Raw genomic sequence first — 19,250 nt, forward strand, 5'->3', positions numbered from 1 at the left:
AACAGAAAATTTGTCTGGGTTGAAATGAATGTTTAAAAAACAAACCTGATCTGCTTTCAATACCAAACTCTGTTTAAATAACACGGAGGTTGTGACATCCGTTGACAAAGCCAGGAAGTTCAAAGCCCCGCTGCCGACACTACGTATTGAGTTCTGCTGTTGTTGGCATTGCTCCGCCCACCCGTGGCAGGTCCTGGCGTTTGTGATTCAGGTCTGCGTGTGCAAGGAGACGTTCCTCAGAGCACAGGACGCTTTCTTCTTTGGGGAAAAAATGGTATTTTTAAAAATGCTTTCTGGAAGCAAGAACAGTAATTGGTAGCTACTTCTGTGTCTCTTGAATGTTAAGTTCCAAGAGTAACTTCGTCTTTTTCATGAGTAGATTTTAGCCACTTTGGGGTTTCAAAAAAAAAAGTTTACACTTTTACTGACATCCATCTCCAGGACTTTTTCATCCCAAACTGAAACTCTGCACCCCTTCAACACTGACTTCCCATTCCCCCTTCCTCCCAGGTCCTGGTAACCTCTATTTTACTCTGTCTCTGAATTTGATTACTCTCGGTACCCCGCAGAGGTGGAATCATACAGTGTTTGTCCTTCTATGTCTGGCTTAATATTTTAGCATAATATCTTCAAAGGTCAATCACATTGTACCGTATTGCAGAATTTCCGTCCTTTTTAAGGCTGAATAATATTCCATTGTATGTATACACCACATTTCACTTGTCCATCCATCCATCATTGGACACTTGGGTTGCTTCCAAATTTTTGCTATTACAAATAATGCTGCCATGAACATGGGTTTGCAAATATCTGTTTGAGTCCCTGCTTTCAGTCAATTCTTTTTTCTAAAAGGCTGAATGGAGCTTGTGTAGACCCTTCTTGAGTTTCTGGCTGTGAGAGAAGGCTGGCTTGGGAGTCAGGGCATTGGTCCTACAGCTCCCTGCCATGAAGTAGCCAGACCCCTGGAGCAAGTCACACACCATCTCTGGGTCACAGTTTCCCCACCTCTGAGCTCAGGGAGTCCCTTCCAACTTCTAGTTCCACCCCTAGGTGACTGTGCATGAGACATTCTGTACCCAGACTCACACAGTCAACCACTCCTCGCTTCTGTTTGTTCCTCTGTAGAAGAAGTACAAGTGGAGTGGGCTCTTGACATGAGCAGATTTGTCATTCACAGTTTTGAGTGTTCTTGAGTGGCCCTGGCAGCCCATGGCATATAGAAATCTATCACTATGCTGAAGTATGAATTTGAACTTCATACATGGTGAGGTGGATATGTGAGTGTAAGTCACCTAGTGGGTAAGTCAGGCTGACCAACTGCCCAATGCCACCTGCTCCTCAGCAAGGTGTTGTCAGCTGCTACACATCCTTGTGCAGTGACTTTTCTGAAGTGGTGGAACTTTGTTGAGTGAGAGAGAGAGAGAGAGAGAGAGAGAGAGAGAGAGACAGAGAGAGAGAGAGAGAGAGAGAGAGAGAGAGAGTGTGTGTGTGTGTGTGTGTGTGTGTTAGAAAGAAAAAGAGAGAGAGAGAATGAATATGTCTCCAAAAGACAGCTGACTGCTAGGGTTAGTGATGGAAATAAAAGAAAGTACAGAAGCCTAAGAAATTGAGAATTCGTACGGAAATAGATTAAAAAGTGGCCCATCTAACACCACCGTAGCTCTACAGTGCAAACAAGTTCACTATACGTTCTCCACAGAAAAAAAAAGACAAAGCTATTTGTGAAATTTCAGTGAGTCTGCCAGCAGAACATTTGTTCATTGCGAGATAAAAATTTAGAGAAGTTTGAAAAAGTGGCCCGGGAGAAAAGCAGAAGACTCTACAAACATTTCCAGGAAGCAGCAGAGGGCAAAGGCACCGGTGTGGCTACTAACCCAATCTTATTGTCAACTCAGGACTGGTTTGGAAATTTTAAGATGTGTTTTTCTTGGCAAAAGGTGCAGTTCATAGGAACAAAGAGACCAGCTGTCTGTCTCGCAGCAGACGAGATTTTTTCCTCAGCTAAAGAAACGCACAGAGGCACAAGTGCTAGGCTGTGACTTTTGTAGGGGGTGTGGGAGCTGTCAGCTTCACAGACTAGATTGAAAGTCATATGAAAGAGGCAATCAGAGTGTAAGTAGGGAAACTGAACAAAGAAGGTTGTGAATGTATACGTGTATCGAATCATCACATTGTACACTTTGTACACTTTAAATACATGCAATTATGTTTGTCAAGTATTCCTCAATAAAGTTGGGGGAGGGGAAAAGGAAAAAACTTGCTGGTGAAAGGGAGTAAAGGAGATGAAGACAATGGTGAAGCATTAGGAAAGCCTAGAGAAATTTAGTGAAGTGTTCCAAGCTGCCCACGGCACTAATCCTTCAATGGAATGGAGACTTTTCAGCAATTCCAAAAAAGACGTCACCATTGGTACCATCCCAGGAAATGCTCAAGAAGTTGCAAAAGTAAAGAGAGATTAACAAGATTAACTTTGGTTAAGACTAAGAAAGGGGGGAGAAAGGAAAAGAAAATTACACAGGAAGAATCAATGGGAAGGTGATGAATAGAGTACAAATGAGATAAAATACTATTTCCCCCCAAAGCTAAATGTAGTAAGTTGGAAAACTTAGATGAAATACATGTTTGGAAAAACTGAAAATGGCAGACTGGAATTAAAGAGAAAGAGAAGATTGATTAGAACCGTGGCCGTTAAAGATCACCCCCCACTAGGAGCTTTCACCGAAAAGATCATCTTTACCCTTTACAGGAAAATAGAGAAGCTGATGAACTAACTGATGTGATTAGTACAACCTTGTTTCCTAAACCAGGCAATTGCATTGCAAGATAATAAAATTTTAGCCCCACTTGATTTACACCATAGATGCAAATGTTCTAAATAAAACAAAAAAGGGGCGGGGTGGAAGAACAGGTGCCATTTATCTTGCTCCTTAAGATAAAACCCCCCCACTCAGCACTTTGAAAAATTTCTTTCCCTTTTCCCTTTGGGTTCTGCTTTGCAATTGTCTCTTTGATCCTGTTGCCACTTCTTTTTCCGTTCCTGGAGACAACACACATCTTTTTGTTTTCAAGGTTTTTGGCTACAGATCAATAAAAGGAAACAAACAGAAAGTGACCCCAAGTGGGTAGACTACAAAGGTTCCAGAATCTCACAAAATATGTACCGAGAGTTCCTGGTTTATGTTTCCAGACTTTTTTTGAGATGCTGAATGAATGATGATAACTCTCATCAAGTGGACTCCTTCCTTCTTACCATCTGCTCGCTTGGAGATCTGAAGAGGCTTTTAAGACAGCACTGAAGTCCCCTTCAGTGAGATGGTAGTTGACATTTCCGAGGGCATCTAGCCTGAGTGACCCATCCCAATATAGGCTGCTTCTTACTTCTCCTTGCAAGAAAGCAAGTCCTTAGGGTGACCTTCCCCATGGAAGCTGTTTACTGGGGGGAAAACATCTTTTCCTAAGCAGACATTCCAAGTGTTGACAAAGTTGGGTCTTCGATTCACACACACTCTTTGTGCCAACTATTTAGAGGCACCGCAAGAGTCTGAGTCCCCTTTCTGCCATTCCTAAGAGACTTTTCTGTAATTTCTGGCTGAGGGAGATGTGGGGATGACCTCTTCCCTCTCGTTTGGCTTCTAGATATTTGCAAACAATTAATTAATGATTTAATTGCTCCCTTCCCCAGGAAGCACCTGGTTTCTTAGAATGTGTGACATGGGCCAGAAAGACGGAGGCATTAGGACACGGGGAGACAGTGCTATAGGCAAAGGCAGGTTGACAGATAGTTTTTATCTGGAGGCTCTAGGAACAGGTTAATGGGCACAACCGACCTTGGGGATTAATTCTGCACAGCTGATACAAGATGGAAATGAGTGTTCTTACTGTGCCCCTGCTCTGGAGAGATGAGTGAGATGTTGGCTCTGTGCCTCCCCTTGAAAGAGTTTGAAAATGAAATGCTTCTTTGAAGACTCCCACCTCCAAAATAAACTAGGATTTAGCATTTTCCACGCCAAATGCTTTGCTCAGAGATAGCACTAAATACAGGAGACTGGGAAGTACGTGGGGGAAAAGGGCATGAAGTGGAAAGAAATGTTAATGTCGGAGATCTGAATTCACTTGAACTAAGCTTGTGAAAAATGACTTTGGAGAAGGTTACTGAAATCCTACCGCTCTGATGACCTTTCGTTGGCATTATTTCGGCAGGTGATCACAGCTGGTTTATCAATATTGCTGTTTGATGTGATCCTGACCAGCGCAACTGTGGGATGGTAAGTCTTTATTCGCAGAGAGAGGAAATGAAACTTAGTTGTTTGGGTTTCATCAGGATACTAATTTTTGTTCTCACGTTGATGAAAGGGTGCGTATGTTGGCTATATTTTATTGACATTTCAACATGCATTCCGCACAATGCATATATCATGAATACACAACTTGATGACTTTTCACAAGCTGAATGTAACTAAACCTACTACAGCCAGCAACCAGATCAGGAAACAACATTCCCAGTACATCTTCCAGCCACTCATGCACACAAGAGGAACCACTATTGGGGAACAGCTATTTTATAGATAGCTTTGTTTGGGGTTTTTTTCTTTGATCCTTCAATTTATTTTCTCTTACACAAGCTTAAAATCAGCCTTGCTGAGAATGCACTCACAGGTTCACTTAAAGACAGCACTGCCTCTCCCTGTGCTATCTGAGCAGAGACCTGAAGGAAGTGAGGAAGTGAGTCATGGGGTTAGTGGAGGAAAGAATGAGTGTAAAGGCCCTGAGGTGGGAGTGTACTTGGTCTGCTTGAGGAGTGATGTGAGCAGAGCAGTGTGACAAGGAGAATAGTAGGAGATGAGGAAAGAGAGGTAGTTGGCAGCTGACCACGTGGGGTTTTAAAGGCCATTGTAGGGGCTTGGCTTTAGTCTGAGGAGACGGGAAGTGAACAGGATTTTGAGCCATATGTCCCTATGTTAAAAATGCATCCCGGAGAAGAAAAAAAATGGCGGCGTGAGGTGAGCCTCTGTAACGCTCCCCTGGAATTTACAACGAATCGGACAACAATAACTCCACAAAGGACTCCTTGCACAGCAGACAGGCAAGACGAAGAGGCCGACTACTGAATTCACCTCCAGGTGGGTGAATCGCGCGAGCGAGCGGGGGAGGAGGGAGAGAAGTGTGGAGACGGAGCCGCGCGGGCGCAGGACACAGACCTAGCTCAGTGCTCGGAGCCCGCTGCTCCCGGAACTACTGCCGTTGCGGGAGAGGGAAGGACTCGGACTGCTAGGGCTCCGCTTACAGCCCACAGGGCTGAGGGGGCAGCATACAAAACCGCTGAACCCAACGCTCGCTCACGGCAGACCTCGGAGCAAAGACTGAGGGAAGAGGGCTGAAATCGGTGGTTTAAGCCCTCACTGCCGAGCGGAGAAGGGAAGCCCTAGGCACGGAGACTAGCCGCCCCCTCCCTACCCTCCCAGAGCTCGCCCCGCCCCCACCTGCCCGGTGCTAGAAGCGATAAAGTAGCACTGTGGGATCAAAGGACAGAATATTTGCTGCTCTGAGAACTGTGGACCGCAGACACAGATTCGCAGCTCAACTAGTTCCGGCAAAGGGGAGGGAGCTGTGGAAGCAGGACTGGCTGTGGTGGTGGTCGCCGCCATTGCTCTGGGCCACCTCTCACAACTCACCCCGCCCCTGGCCCCACCTATCTGGGCGGATCCCTGCAGGAGTACACAGAACTGCTGAAACAAACGGGCTCTGAATCTGGTGCAGAAAGAGCTTTGGAACTCCAAAAGCTCTTTGCATACCTATCAACCTGTTGCAGAAGACACTCCTGTAGATGTCTAGGAAGAGAAATAGTAAATCAGTGATTGCCATGAATAACCAAGGCAACAAGATAGCTCAGAAAGAAAGTGAAAAGTCTCCAGAAAAGGAACTTAGAGATATGGACCTTTGTGATTTAAATGACAGAGAATTCAAGATCGCAATTCTGAAAAAACTGAACGAGATGCAAGAAAACACAGAAAGGCAGTTTAATGAACTCAGAAACACAATCAAAGAACACCATGAGCATTTTACAAAAGAGATTGAAATCTTGAAAAAGAACCAAATAGAATTTCTGGAGATTAAGAACTCAATAGAAGAAATTAACAATAAAATATCCAGCTTAGGTAGTAGAGTTGACCAGATGGAGGAAAGAATCAGTGACATCGAAGATAGGAACCTGGAATTTACACAGAGGGAAGAAGAAAGAGACTTGAGACTTAAAAGAAATGAAAGAACTCTACAAGAACTTTCTGACTCCATCAGAAAGAGCAATATAAGAATAATGGGTATACCAGAAGGAGAAGAAAGAGGGAAGGGAACAGAGAATGTATTCAAACAAATCGTCGATGAGAACTTCCCAAACTTGTGGACAGAACTGGATCCTCAAATCCAAGAAGCAAATAGAACACCTAATTACCTCAATCCCAACAGGCCTTCACCAAGGCACATTGTATTGAAGCTGTCTAAAATCAATGATAAAGAAAGAATCCTCAAGGCAGCCAGGGAAAAGAAGACGGTAACTTACAAAGGAAAGCCCATTAGATTATCGTCAGATTTTTCAGCAGAAACTCTACAAGCTAGGAGGGAATGGAACCAAATATTCAAACTATTGAAAGAGAGAAATCATGAGCCAAGAATAATATATCCAGCAAAGATCTCCTTTAGATATGAAGGAGGAATAAAGACCTTTCCAGACATCCAGAAGCTGAGGGAATTTTCTAATACACGACCTGCACTACAAGAAATACTAAAGGAGGCTATTAGACCACCATCAACAGGGACAACTTGTGGCAACCGAAACATAAAAAGGGGGAGCGTAAAGGCCTGAACTGGAATATGGGAATAGAGAAAGTAAGCGTACTGAAGAAACTGGAATACTCTAAATATCAAACTTTCTTTTACATAAACTCAAGGGTAACCACTCAAAAAACATCCAAATCTGAAATATATACTGTAATAAAAGAAGAAACAGAGGGAAACATCATAGAATACTACCACACAGAAATAACAGACAACAACAAAAAGGCAAAGAAACAATGGAGACACAGCCTTACCAGAAAACTAAAGACAGAATGACAGGAAATCCTCACATATCAATAATCACCCTAAATGTAAATGGACTGAACTCACCAATAAAGAGACACAGAGTAGCAGATTGGATCAAAAAACTAAACCCAACCATATGCTGCCTACAAGAGACACATCTCAGCTACAAGGACAAGCATAGACTCAAAGTGAAAGGGTGGAAATTGACACTTCAAGCAAATGGTACCCAGAAAAAATCAGGTGTAGCCATAATGATTTCCGATGAAACAGACTTCAGGGTGAAAAAGATAACAAGAGACAAAGATGGACATTACATAATGGTAAAGGGGACTATACAACAAGAAGACATAACAGTCATCAATATTTATGCCCCCAATCAGGGAGCACCGAAATATACCAAGCAACTACTAACAGAACTAAAGGGAGAAATTGACCAAAACACAATTATACTAGGGGACTTAAATACATCATTGACAGCTATGGATAGATCATCCAAACAGAAGATAAATAACGAAATCGCAGCCCTAAATGACACATTAGATGAATTGGACATAATTGACATATATAGAGCACTTCATCCTAAAACATCAGACTATACATTCTTTTCTAGTGTACATGGAACATTCTCAAGGATAGACCATATATTGGGACACAAAATCAGCCTCAGCAAATTTAAGAAGATTGAAATCATACCAAGCATATTCTCTGATCACAAAGCTTTGAAATTGGATATCAACTGCAAAAAGAAAGCAGGAAAAAACACAAATACATGGAGATTAAACAACATACTTTTAAAGAACGACTGGGTCAAGGAAGAAATTAGAGGAGAGCTCAAAAGATACATAGAAACAAATGACAATGAAAATACATCCTACCAAAATTTTTGGGATGCCGCGAAAGCAGTATTAAGAGGGAAATTTATATCATTACAGGCCTATCTCAAGAAACAAGAAAAATCCCAAATAAATAACCTCATGTTACACCTTAAAAAACTAGAAAAAGAAGAACAAGCGAAACCCAAGGTCAGCAGAAGAAAGGAAATAACAAAAATCAGAGCAGAACTAAATGAAATAGAGAACAAAAAGACAATAGAAAAAATTAATGTGACAAAAAGCTGGTTCTTTGAAAAGATTAACAAAATCGACAAACCCTTGGCTAGACTCACTAAGATAAAAAGAGAGAAGACACTAATTAACAAAATCAGAAATGAAAAAGGGGAAGTTATCACGGACACCACAGAAATACAAAGGATTATCCAAGAATACTATGAAGGACTATATGCCACCAAATTTAATAACTTAGAAGAAATGGACAAGTTCTTAGAAACATATAGCCTTCCAAGGCTGAATCATGAAGAACTGGAAAATCTTAACAGGCCGATCACCAGTAAGGAAATTGAATCAGTCATCAAAAACCTTCCCAAAATCAAAAGTCCTGGACCAGATGGCTTCACCAGTGAATTCTACCAAACCTTCAAAGAGGATCTAATACCAATCCTGCTCAAACTCTTCCAAAAAATTGAAGAAGAGACAGTACTCCCTAACTCATTTTATGAGGCCAACATTACCCTGATACCAAAACCTGGTAAGGACAACACAAAAAAAGAAAACTACAGACCTATATCTCTGATGAATACAGATGCTAAAATCCTAAACAAAATTCTAGCAAATCGAATACAACAATGCATTAAAAAGATTATTCATCACGACCAAGTGGGGTTCATCCCCGGGGCACAAGGCTGGTTCAACATTCGCAAATCCATCAATGTGATACATCACATAAACAAAATAAAGGACAAAAATCATATGATTCTATCAATTGATGCAGAAAAAGCATTTGATAAGATACAACATCCATTTATGATTAAAACACTTACTAAAATTGGTATAGAAGGAAAATACCTCAACATAATAAAGGCCATATACGACAAGCCCTCAGCTAACCTCATAATTAATGGTGAAAAGCTGAAGCCCTTTGCTCTACGTTCAGGAACACGACAAGGTTGTCCCTTATCACCTCTGCTTTTCAACATAGTGTTGGAAGTCCTCGCCAGAGCTATCAGGCAAGAGAAAGAAATAAAAGGCATCCAAATTGGGAATGAAGAAGTTAAATTGTCACTCTTTGCAGATGACATGATGCTATATATAGAAAACCCTAAAGACTCCACCAAAAAGCTATTAGAAACAATCAATGAATATAGTAAAGTTGCTGGCTACAAAATCAACGTACAAAAGTCCATTGCTTTCCTATATACCAACAATGAAATCTCAGAAAAAGAGATAGAAAAAACAATTCCTTTTGCAATTGCAGCAAAAAGAATAAAATACCTAGGAATAAACTTAACCAAGGATGTGAAGGATTTATATGCTGAAAACTATAAGACATTTTTGAAAGAAATTGAAGAAGACACAAAGAAATGGAAAGACATTCCGTGCTCATGGATTGGAAGAATCAACATAGTTAAAATGGCCATATTACCCAAAGCCATATACAGATTTAATGCAATCCCCATTAAAATCCCAATGGCATTTTTTAAAGAAATAGAACAAAAAATCATCAGATTTGTTTGGAACCACAAAAGACCCCGAATAGCCAAAGCAATATTAAAAAAAAAGAACAATACTGGAGGTATCACACTCCCTGATTTTTCCTTGTACTACAGGGCTACAATAATCAAAACAGCTTGGTATTGGCGGAAAAACAGACACATAGACCAATGGAATAGAATTGAGAACCCAGAAATAAAACCACATAAATATGGACAGATAATTTTTGACAAAGAAGCTAAAAACATACAATGGACGAAAGACAGCCTCTTCAATAAATGGTGCTGGCAGAATTGGATAGCTACGTGCAAAAGAATGAAACTGGACTGCTATCTGTCACCATGTACCAAAATTAATTCAAAATGGATCAAAGACTTAAGCATAAGACCTGACACAATAAACTGCATTGAAGAAAACATAGGTACTAAACTTATGGACCTTGGGTTCAAAGAGCATTTTATGAATTTGACTCCAAAGGCAATGGAAGTAAAAACTAAAATAAACAAATGGGATTATATGAAACTGAAAAGCTTCTGCACAGCAAAAGAAACTATTGACAAAATAAGGAGGCAACCAACTGAATGGGAGAAGATTTTCGTAAACAGTTCCTCTGATAAGGGGCTAATATCCAAAATATACAAGGAACTCATGAAACTCAACAACAAAAAAACGAACAACCCAATTGAAAAATGGACAGAGGACCTGAAGAGACATTTCTCCAAAGAGGATATACAAATGGCAAATAGACATATGAAAAAATGCTCAACATCGCTAATCATCAGAGAAATGCAAATGAAAACCACAATGAGATATCACCTCACCCCAGTCAGAATGGCTTTCATCAACAAAACAAATAGTAACAAGTGTTGGAGAGGCTGTGGAGAAAAAGGAACTCTCATACACTGTTGGTGGGAATGCAGACTGGTGCAGCCGCTATGGAAGGCAGTGTGGAGGTTCCTCAAGAAATTACGAATAGAATTACCATATGACCCAGCAATCGCTCTCCTGGGTATCTACCCCAAAAATATAAAAGCATTTCTCTATAGAGACACGTGTACGCCAATGTTCATTGCAGCTTTGTTTACGGTGGCCAAGACATGGAAACAACCAAAATGTCCTTCGATAGATGAATGGATAAAGAAGTTGTGGTACATATACACAATGGAATACTATTCGGCGTTAAGGAAAGATGATATAGGAACATTTGTGACAACATGGATGGATCTCGAGAGAATAATGCTAAGTGAAACAAGTCAGACAGAAAAAGCAGAGAACCCTATGATTTCACTGATATGTGGTATATAAACCAAAAAGAACAAGACAAACAAATGAGAAACAAAAACTCATAGACACAGACAATAATTTAGTGGTTACCAGAGGGTAAGGGGGTGGGGGGTGGGTGATGAGGGTAAAGGGGATCAAATATATGGTGATGGAAGGAGAACTGACTCTGGGTGGTGAACACACAATGGGATTTATAGACGATGTAATACAGAATTGTACACCTGAAATCTATGTAAATTTACTAACAATTGTCACCCCAATAAAATTAATTAAAAAAAAAAAAAAAAAATGCATCCCTCTGCCTGCTGTGTGGAGGATATGCTATAGAGGGGGCAGGAGGAAGCAGAAAGACCAAATAAGGGTTGTGGCAACGAGCTAGGTGCAACATGGCTAAGACTGAGCTGACAGCAATGGAAATGGTAGGAAGTGGTAGGATGCCTGCAATGTACTGAGGGTAAAGGCAACAGCATTTGAGAGAAAGAAGAGTCTGGGATGACCTCTAGGTTTTTGGCCTGAGCAGGGAAAGAATGCAGTGGCCCTTTAGCAAGATGGGGAATAAGATATGCAGAGCAGTGTTCTATAAGGTGAGCGTAGAGGGTTATCAGGAGCTGCGTTGATCTGGTAAGGCTGAGGTGCCCGTTATATGAGAGTCGAGATATCAGTAAGTAGGTGGGTGACTAAATCGGTCTGGAGCTCAGGGGAGGGGAGAGCCTTTCAGTGCCTCAACCACGGCATGCAGATTCCCACCTCAGCAGCTTTGAGCTCATCCACTCGTCCTGCAATGCTTTCCACCCAGCTTTGCAATTGGCCACTGACTTTTCACCCTCCACGTCTCCACACCCATTGTGACCTCAGAAAGGCCTTCCCTGAACATATTCTATATAAGTTGCCCTAGCTGCTTCCCGTCGCCTTGTTTCTTTCCTTCCTGATGGCTCTGACAGTTGTTCCCTTGCTTATTCGTTGTTCTGCTTCTCAGGGTCTGCCTCTCTCCTAGAAGGTAGTGCCCCCTGCAAGGCATATGGGCTCCATAGTGGTTGCAGGAGAAAGCTGGGGAAGAGGGTTCAGCAGGCGGTGACTTGAGCGCATGGCCACTTGAGAAGGATGGCTGAGGCAGCCGCACGGGACAATGGCTGTGGAGCGGCTACCCAAGAGATAGATGTGGTGGCTGTGAAGCTAACTTCAGGTCACACCTCCCGGAAAAGGCCACACAGCCCTGCACCATAGGCTTCAGAGCTGTGGTCACAAGGGGATTTGACCAACTGGTGGCAAGGACAGGTGGAGGCTGCTCGAATGCATTGCTGCCGTAGTACAACAGCCCAACTGGGGCTCCTCAACTTGTCCTTTAAAAACAGGACGTTGAGCTCTCTGTCTGTGACAGAGGAAAACAGAGCCTTTGAGCTTGTTAGGGCCCCTGTACTTGCTGTGGATCTGCTCGAGGGCCAGGTGGTCACAGCCACACTGGGAACAGCACGAAGCCATCCCGTGCGTTCCACCTCTGAATACTCTGCACAGACTCTGCCCACTGAAGAGCTGACCAAGTTAACACTTTGATCTCCTCCAAATTACAGTATGCAAATCATTCGATGCCATCATCACTGAGGGTTTGGGTTGTCATCTGCAGGGGAGAGAGAGGTGAGGGGGTCATGGTGATTTTAAATTCTTAAAACTGCTCGTGGTTCCCCTTATCAATGGGCATGCTGCATTTGGGGGGTATATACTTAGGTATTTTTAAACTATATAGTAATACATTCCATTTGGGAGACATTTAAAACAATACAGAAATGCATCAAGTAAAAGTAAAGGTCTTTCATCTTCTACTCCCACTCTTGCCACCTGCCAAAAGTCATAACAATTTGGTTAAATGGTGAGAAAAATGCGTGTTTGGTTCAGGGATGTATATGCCAGTGAGATGGGCTCTGTTGTCGACAAAATGAAGCCACCTCATTACCCAGAAGTACTTTAGTCCTTGCTGGGTCTTCACCCCACCCGCAGGATGCTGTCCTGGTGACACGGTTTTCCTTCCCTCTGACAGCTGCCTGCTGCCTGGCCTGAATCACGAGTGCAGCACATTATGGAGAATAATTCCTATTTGTTGTGGCTGCTTACTCGTCTGCTCGCCTTTGCTTTAGAAAGAAAAACAAGCCTAGGGCCACTTTAAGATAATTCTTATTTCCAATCCAGTTTTGATGTGTTGTTTGGCAGATCCCCCCACCTGGAATGGCACTCAACAATTGAGGTACAGGCAAGATGTAGAATAGCTTTTCATGTTTATTTACCAGTATTATGGAAAGAAAAATCCTATTGTTGCTTAGCTTTGCGCAGATAAGGCATAGTTCTAGAAAATCAGTGTTTTTTTCTCATGCTTGGGATCAGAGCAACCCTAAGAGTTGGGCTTTTGTTTTTGTGTTTTGCATTTGTTTGCAAGTTGGACCTGCAGAATTGTCACCTGTTTGATTCAGAGACCTCAGTGCTGGTTGGAGAGGACTGGTGCAGCTGCCTGGCTGTGCCCATGGCAGCCTGCCCTCTCCCAGGACTTCTTGTGAATAATCCCCCGACGCGGTAGTAGCCACAGATACAATGGGGTCATTTTTAAACGTCAGTAGATTCCTGCAGGATAAATGTGAGGGGCAGGACCAGACCCTGAACATCATGATGAGGAAGTGACTTTGTATCCCATGTCGTGTTGGCTGGCATGGGTTTTTACCATAAGTAGATATTTATTGTGGGCCTACTATGGACCAGGAACCATTCTTGGATAAAGGTGGAAAATTGCTGCCCCGATGGTGGCTATAGTTGCTCATCTCCTTGTATGAAGGCAGGCCTACATCTAAACCATCCCAGACTGACAGAAATGAATCTTTTTGCTCACAGCATTCAGAAAAAGGGATCCTCACCCCTTTGGGGAGCCCCAAATGGGGGCATTTCCAGCCCCAAGAAGAAAAAAATGGAAGAAAAAGAAAAATTAGGAAATACTGCCACACTCTCTTCTTCTTCCTCTTTTTGGTCTCTCCTCCTCTTTCTTTCAATAATAACTAACCATTTATTGAGCAACTACTATGTTTCAGACGTTTTTACATTAATGTTATCACATTGAGTTTCACAACAATCTTTCAAGTTATCCCCATTTTAAAGATGAAGGAACTGAGGTCCAGAAACATTTAAATGATTTTACCCAAGATTTTAGAGCTGCTAAGTGATTGGACCAGGGTTTAAACACAGGTCTGTGTGTGTCCAAGGCCCTATAACCTGCCATGTACTTCCCTGGAACTGATTCGGGAAACACCAAGGATTTACCAGCAGTGTAGACAGCGTCGAGGTAAAAGTGGGTCGTACTGGAGGTAGAAGAAAAACTGGCCTAAATGTTCCTCCTCCTACCAGTGTGATCATCTATAAAACGCATCTAGATGACTGCACACAGAAGGAGCGTTACCCAGGACAAGACAGCCCTATTTCTTGTTCAGGGATTGACATGGAACATTTGTACGAAAAAGATCTCATTGTGTTTGGGTTTTAATACTATGACTTATAATTCTACTAGTCTCCTAAAAATGTTTACTGAGTGACTGCTGTATGCAAAGTATGTGAAAGTCATTAAGAGGCATAAGCCATTATCCAGCCCTCAAGGAGTTTTCAGGGGAAGGGGAAGTCATCAAGATACTTTGTGGGATGGGATAGTAATTGTCTGAATGTGCAATGAATGTGAAGCCTGAAGGAGAGAGAGAGGATGGGGTGCTCAGGAAGACCTCAGAACTGTCTTGAAACTGGACCTTGTGCAGAAAGAAGAGGCTTAGCTAGGTTGTGGGGGGAACAGATTTGGCCCTTCTTGCCCAAAGGAGATAAGGAAGGATGGAGCGGCAGGAGGTGAGACGACAATTTATAAGCAGAGCTGGGGCTGTGGAGGAGGGAGCTAATCTTATGCTCTCTCTTTTCTCTACCTGTCTGTATGGACAGGCCTGACATAAATGGTGGGCAGGTTGGCATCCAAAAACCCAATTGCCAAGATATCCTGGTACATGATTGAGACGGTTCCCCAAATTTTGGTGTCTTAACCTTCATAGTGATAGTCTAAATTCTTTCCTACAAATAAGCCTTCATCAACCATATTTTGTACAGAATTTCAGAGTGAACAAAAACTAAAAACCAAGGTGTTGAATTGAGTGTGAAAATGAGTGTAAGATGGCACTCGATGGGAGGAATGCTGTCCGAATGTTACAGCAGAAAGTCCGTCAGAGGCCAGGTCTCCAGGCTGTTTCACATACTGTGAACTTTATGGTATGCCCTGGACAAAATGGAGAGAAAGGCTGTGTGTGCCCAAATCAAAGCAACTGCATGTGTCACGATTGCAAAAGGAACTTTGACGTTGGAATTTCCTGATTTTTGAGAACTCTTGAGTTGAAGGATGGTGTGTTTTCAGCCTCCAAGAATTTTCCAACCACAAAGAGGAGTGCCAGACTGCATTTCAGATTTTCTGTCTTTTGCACAGAGCTGGTCTGCATTATGCATGTACTTAGTGTTTTGCATGCCTTGGCTAGGTGAACAGCTCTCAGCTCCTGGTCTCTGTCTTGTGAGAGCTTAGACTGGCCAGACGTCACAAAAGGCAGGTCTGTTTTGTTTACCTGGGATGTTATTGTTTCTTGTTTTCAAATCTCTATAATCAGTCAACATTTAGAAATCAGGTGATTTCCCCATAAAAGTCCAGATCTCCAGATTTTTTTTTAAATGTGGATCAGCTATTATGTTGGGCCTGCATTTCCCCATGGCAGCTGTTACCGGAATGGCTAGAGGCAGCCCCCTCATGTGGACATCGGCTTTCTGAGTCAGGACGGCCTGTCCCTCTCCGGGCTGGCTGAGGCCAAGAAACCTGTATAGACTGACATGCTCATATCCATTTGCTTGCATATTCATTCATGCCACAAAAAGTGCCTGCCAGGTCCTGAGGCTACAGACAGCCTGTGACCCCAGTGAAGTCACCACCGAGAAGATGAGTACACATGTCATTATCCATCTCCTTGGGCGGGCAACAGCTTAGGAGCTCAAAATAGGTCGTCATTTAAAGCAGGGTTGCTCACCCTCCGTACTGTTGACATTTGGGGCCAGGTAATTCTTTGTTGTGGGGGCCTGGCCTGTGCCTTGTAGGATTTTTAGCAGCAAACCCAAGCCCCACCCCACTAGATGTCAGTAGTACCCCTCTCAGTTGTAACAACCAAAAAAATGTCTCCAAAATATTGCCAAATGTCCCCTTAGGTGCAAAATTGCCCCAGTTGGAAATCACGGATCTAAAGGTTTGTGGTGATTAGTGGAGAAAACACCATTTGAAATTTCAGGAACTTGCTTATCTCCTAACTAGAGATTTGGATCAGCTCAGGTGTCAAGTCCACCCACACCTTCTGTGTACAGCCCGTTCAGCACACAGCAGGCTGAGTTAGGTGTGTCCACTCCATCCACCGGCCGGCTGTGAGCTCCTCCAGGAGAGGAACCACGTTTTATTCACCTTTTGTTCTCTCCGCCTACCACGCAGTGCTTGCTGAATAAACGAATGGCCAGCCTTCTAAATACTACCTATACCCAAGAAAAATTATAAACCTAAGTATCCAATGTTGGTCAATTTTTAAAGGCTTTCATTCAAAGCAACTGCTCTTATCCAACTATTGATTGTTAGTGGATATAAAAACAAAGCCGTGGCAAGCCCAGCAATTTAAATATCCAGATCAATATTTAATTATTCATCTTTTTAATTAATAGAGTTTTATGATATGTATTGATATGAATTCCGTCTATTCCAAAATGTCAACAAAGAGGATTCAACACATACAAAATAACAAGGAAAAAATTCTGAACTGTGTCCCTGTCGAGTGGAATGAATTGTGGGTGCCTTCTTTTATGAATGCGTTTTAGACTAGGGAAGTCACTCTTCTCTTTGGAATGGTTTAGCTATAAGGAGAGAAAGGAATAATCAAAATACAACCGCTTTGTTCTGAGGATTTCCTGATCGACCTCTAGCCTTACCAGTCATTCACTGAGCCTGCCATTGATCATGGGTTACCAACATGAGAATGGCTTGAACTTGATCCTATTGATCCGAGCATAAACCTCACTAACACCAAGAGTCTTTAGAAAATGATCTTGCATCTTCTTTGAGTAACCATGTCTTATACCTTTAATTTTAGGGGACTGCATAGAGACCCCCCAAGTCTATTTATAGGAAAAATGAATTTAGAGGTGAAAGAGGAACTTCTCCCAACACACTGCAAAGTGCATCTAGGATCACAATGTCTGAAATTTATCAGTTTTCCATTTGAAAGTTTAAAAATTTACACCCTCCTCTTTAAAATGTTAAGAAAGGTCTCCTAAACAACTATTGCTTATTACCTCTCAGCATAGAGTAATTTATCAGATGATGAACTGTCACTCAGCAAGTCCCCACGGGAATGATACATTATATTAGGCACATATATTTTGGTGAGGGAAAGAGAAAAAAACAAAAATAGTTTGGAATATAGATGGGAGAAAGGGGAGCAAGTATAAGAATTCCGTCTGTCGACAAAAGAACGTCCAAACTGATAGAAAAGTTTTGTAAAAGTTTATTTGAGCCAAATTTTGAGGACATGCCCAGAAGCAAGTTCTCAACAGATTGAGAAAATGCTCTGAAAAATGGCAGTTTTTAAGTTCCTTTTATGCATTAGAATCAAAGAAGAACACATAAGGAAGGTACTACATGAAATCCATTGGTGGTAGATACAGGAGGTGGGAGACACAGCGGAGACATCTCTCAGGTTGGGTAAAAAGCAAAATGGAGTAACAGTTCTTTTACATCGGTAGGTACAGGATAGTTACTAATTACGCTAACATTTACAGCACATAGAGATGGTATGTGGGGAACAAGATAACAGTGAGGGGTTCTGTGGTCTCAGGCTCTGGTGATTTTGTTCTCTGGTGACAGCAGTTGTGCCTTTGAGGGGTCTTAGGAAAGAAAATTACTCTGACATTTCAAAGGTATGTTATCCTGGATGTATAAAAGTCGTGGACATGGCTCGCTTAAGGTAAAGGTTGACCTTTGCTAAGGAAGCTATACGTCTGGGGTGTGACTACCCACCACGACCTGCCCAGTTAGGAATTTACGATCAGACCGTCCTGTGTGGTGACTTTTGGTCAGGCCTGCTGTGTGGCCCCCATGAGCTTGTTAGGTTTATTACATAGCCCCTTTTCATTCACACATCATTCACCGAGTAAGTATTTATTGGGTGCTGTGTTAAGTACTGGGTCTACAGCTGGGAAGTGGATACAGTCTCTGTCCTCTGTCTAGTGAGTTCAACAGGAATTCGTTGAATAACCACAATCATAAATAAATGTAAAATTGAGATGGGACGTTTGGCTCCCGATGAGAGAAAAGACAAGCACTGGAGAAAGGCTGGAAATAAACCCCTGGAACAGAAGCTAGTGAGGAATATTTCTGGCTGGGTCTGCTCTGCAATCTGATGTTTATGCCTCAGTTACATGAAGTTTGTTCATTTCAGGAATGCCGGGGATTACAAGATTCGCAAACAGTTCAGTAAAGCTCTGACTTAAATAGTTGTAATACTATTAAGATTCCTGCACCGCTGTCAGCTTCTCTTGCTGTTCAGAAAGCAACATCAAATCTCCCCTCCCTAGCTCTCTGAACAGTAAACTAAACCAAGGTTTGTTTATATTTTAGCATTCAATAAGCTGCTTTGGTGTTTCAGAAAATAGCGAAGCCAAAGGGATGAAATGCAAGGTTCTTACACTTCAGCATTGTTCTAAGGCTGGGGGAGTACAAGTGGCAGAGAGCCAGCTGATGGCCTGCTCTTCTTAAGGGGGTTTAGTGGAAACTGTAGGAGACACTGAGCCCCAGTTACACTTGCAGAAATAAAACCTCCCAAACCCAAAGCTCTGTGCAGCGCCTTAATCAGGTCACGGTGACTCTCCACTTGCCAGGTATTTAAGAAGATTGTGTAGGCGTTCTTTAAGGAATGTTGAAGGGAACAGCAGATCTGCTGAAAAGGAAAAGCCAGGTCTTTAGAGGTGAGCTTGCGTCCGTAAAGAATGGCTTCCCTTTCACTGTCACTTCATTCAAAGAGAAGAGGCAATAGAACCCTCTTTGCAGGGTCCTGAACTAAACCCGGGACAACCACAAATGCACCATGTTTCAAAATATGGTCTTTTGGACCGTGGACCCCAGTTTCACACAGAAACAGTCCTATGAATGATGATTGTAGATCTAAGAGTGTCCTCAGAAATTTGTTTGGTTCATAATGTAGACACCAGCTTTAGGTACATTATTATAAGTTAAATGTGTATTGAAGAGGGTTTATCAACTTATCGTCA

At 42.3% G+C, this 19,250-nt stretch overlaps 1 protein-coding gene across 6 annotated transcripts in view; it reads left to right on the top strand.

Annotated features, from left to right (window-relative positions):
- Positions 1-19,250, top strand: part of TMEM241 (transmembrane protein 241) — a 133,039-nt gene that overhangs the window by 92,135 nt on the left and 21,654 nt on the right. For 4 of the 6 annotated variants that reach the window (XR_013995284.1, XM_081078764.1, XM_081078763.1 and 1 more), the window contains one exon: positions 4,201-4,265. The exons of 1 other annotated variant lie outside the window; for it this stretch is intronic. Coding sequence is in view for 4 of the 5 variants with exons in the window: in XM_081078764.1 (XP_080934890.1) it covers positions 4,201-4,265 (65 nt within the window). In the remaining variant the exon portion in view is untranslated. Of the gene's footprint in view, positions 1-4,200; positions 4,266-4,980; positions 5,095-19,250 lie in introns of those variants that run through there. One more of the 6 variants, XM_081078765.1, reaches the window with a different exon arrangement.

Source organism: Rhinolophus hipposideros (assembly GCF_964194185.1).
Source record: "Rhinolophus hipposideros genome assembly, chromosome: 17".
Classification (NCBI taxonomy): domain Eukaryota; kingdom Metazoa; phylum Chordata; class Mammalia; order Chiroptera; family Rhinolophidae; genus Rhinolophus; species Rhinolophus hipposideros.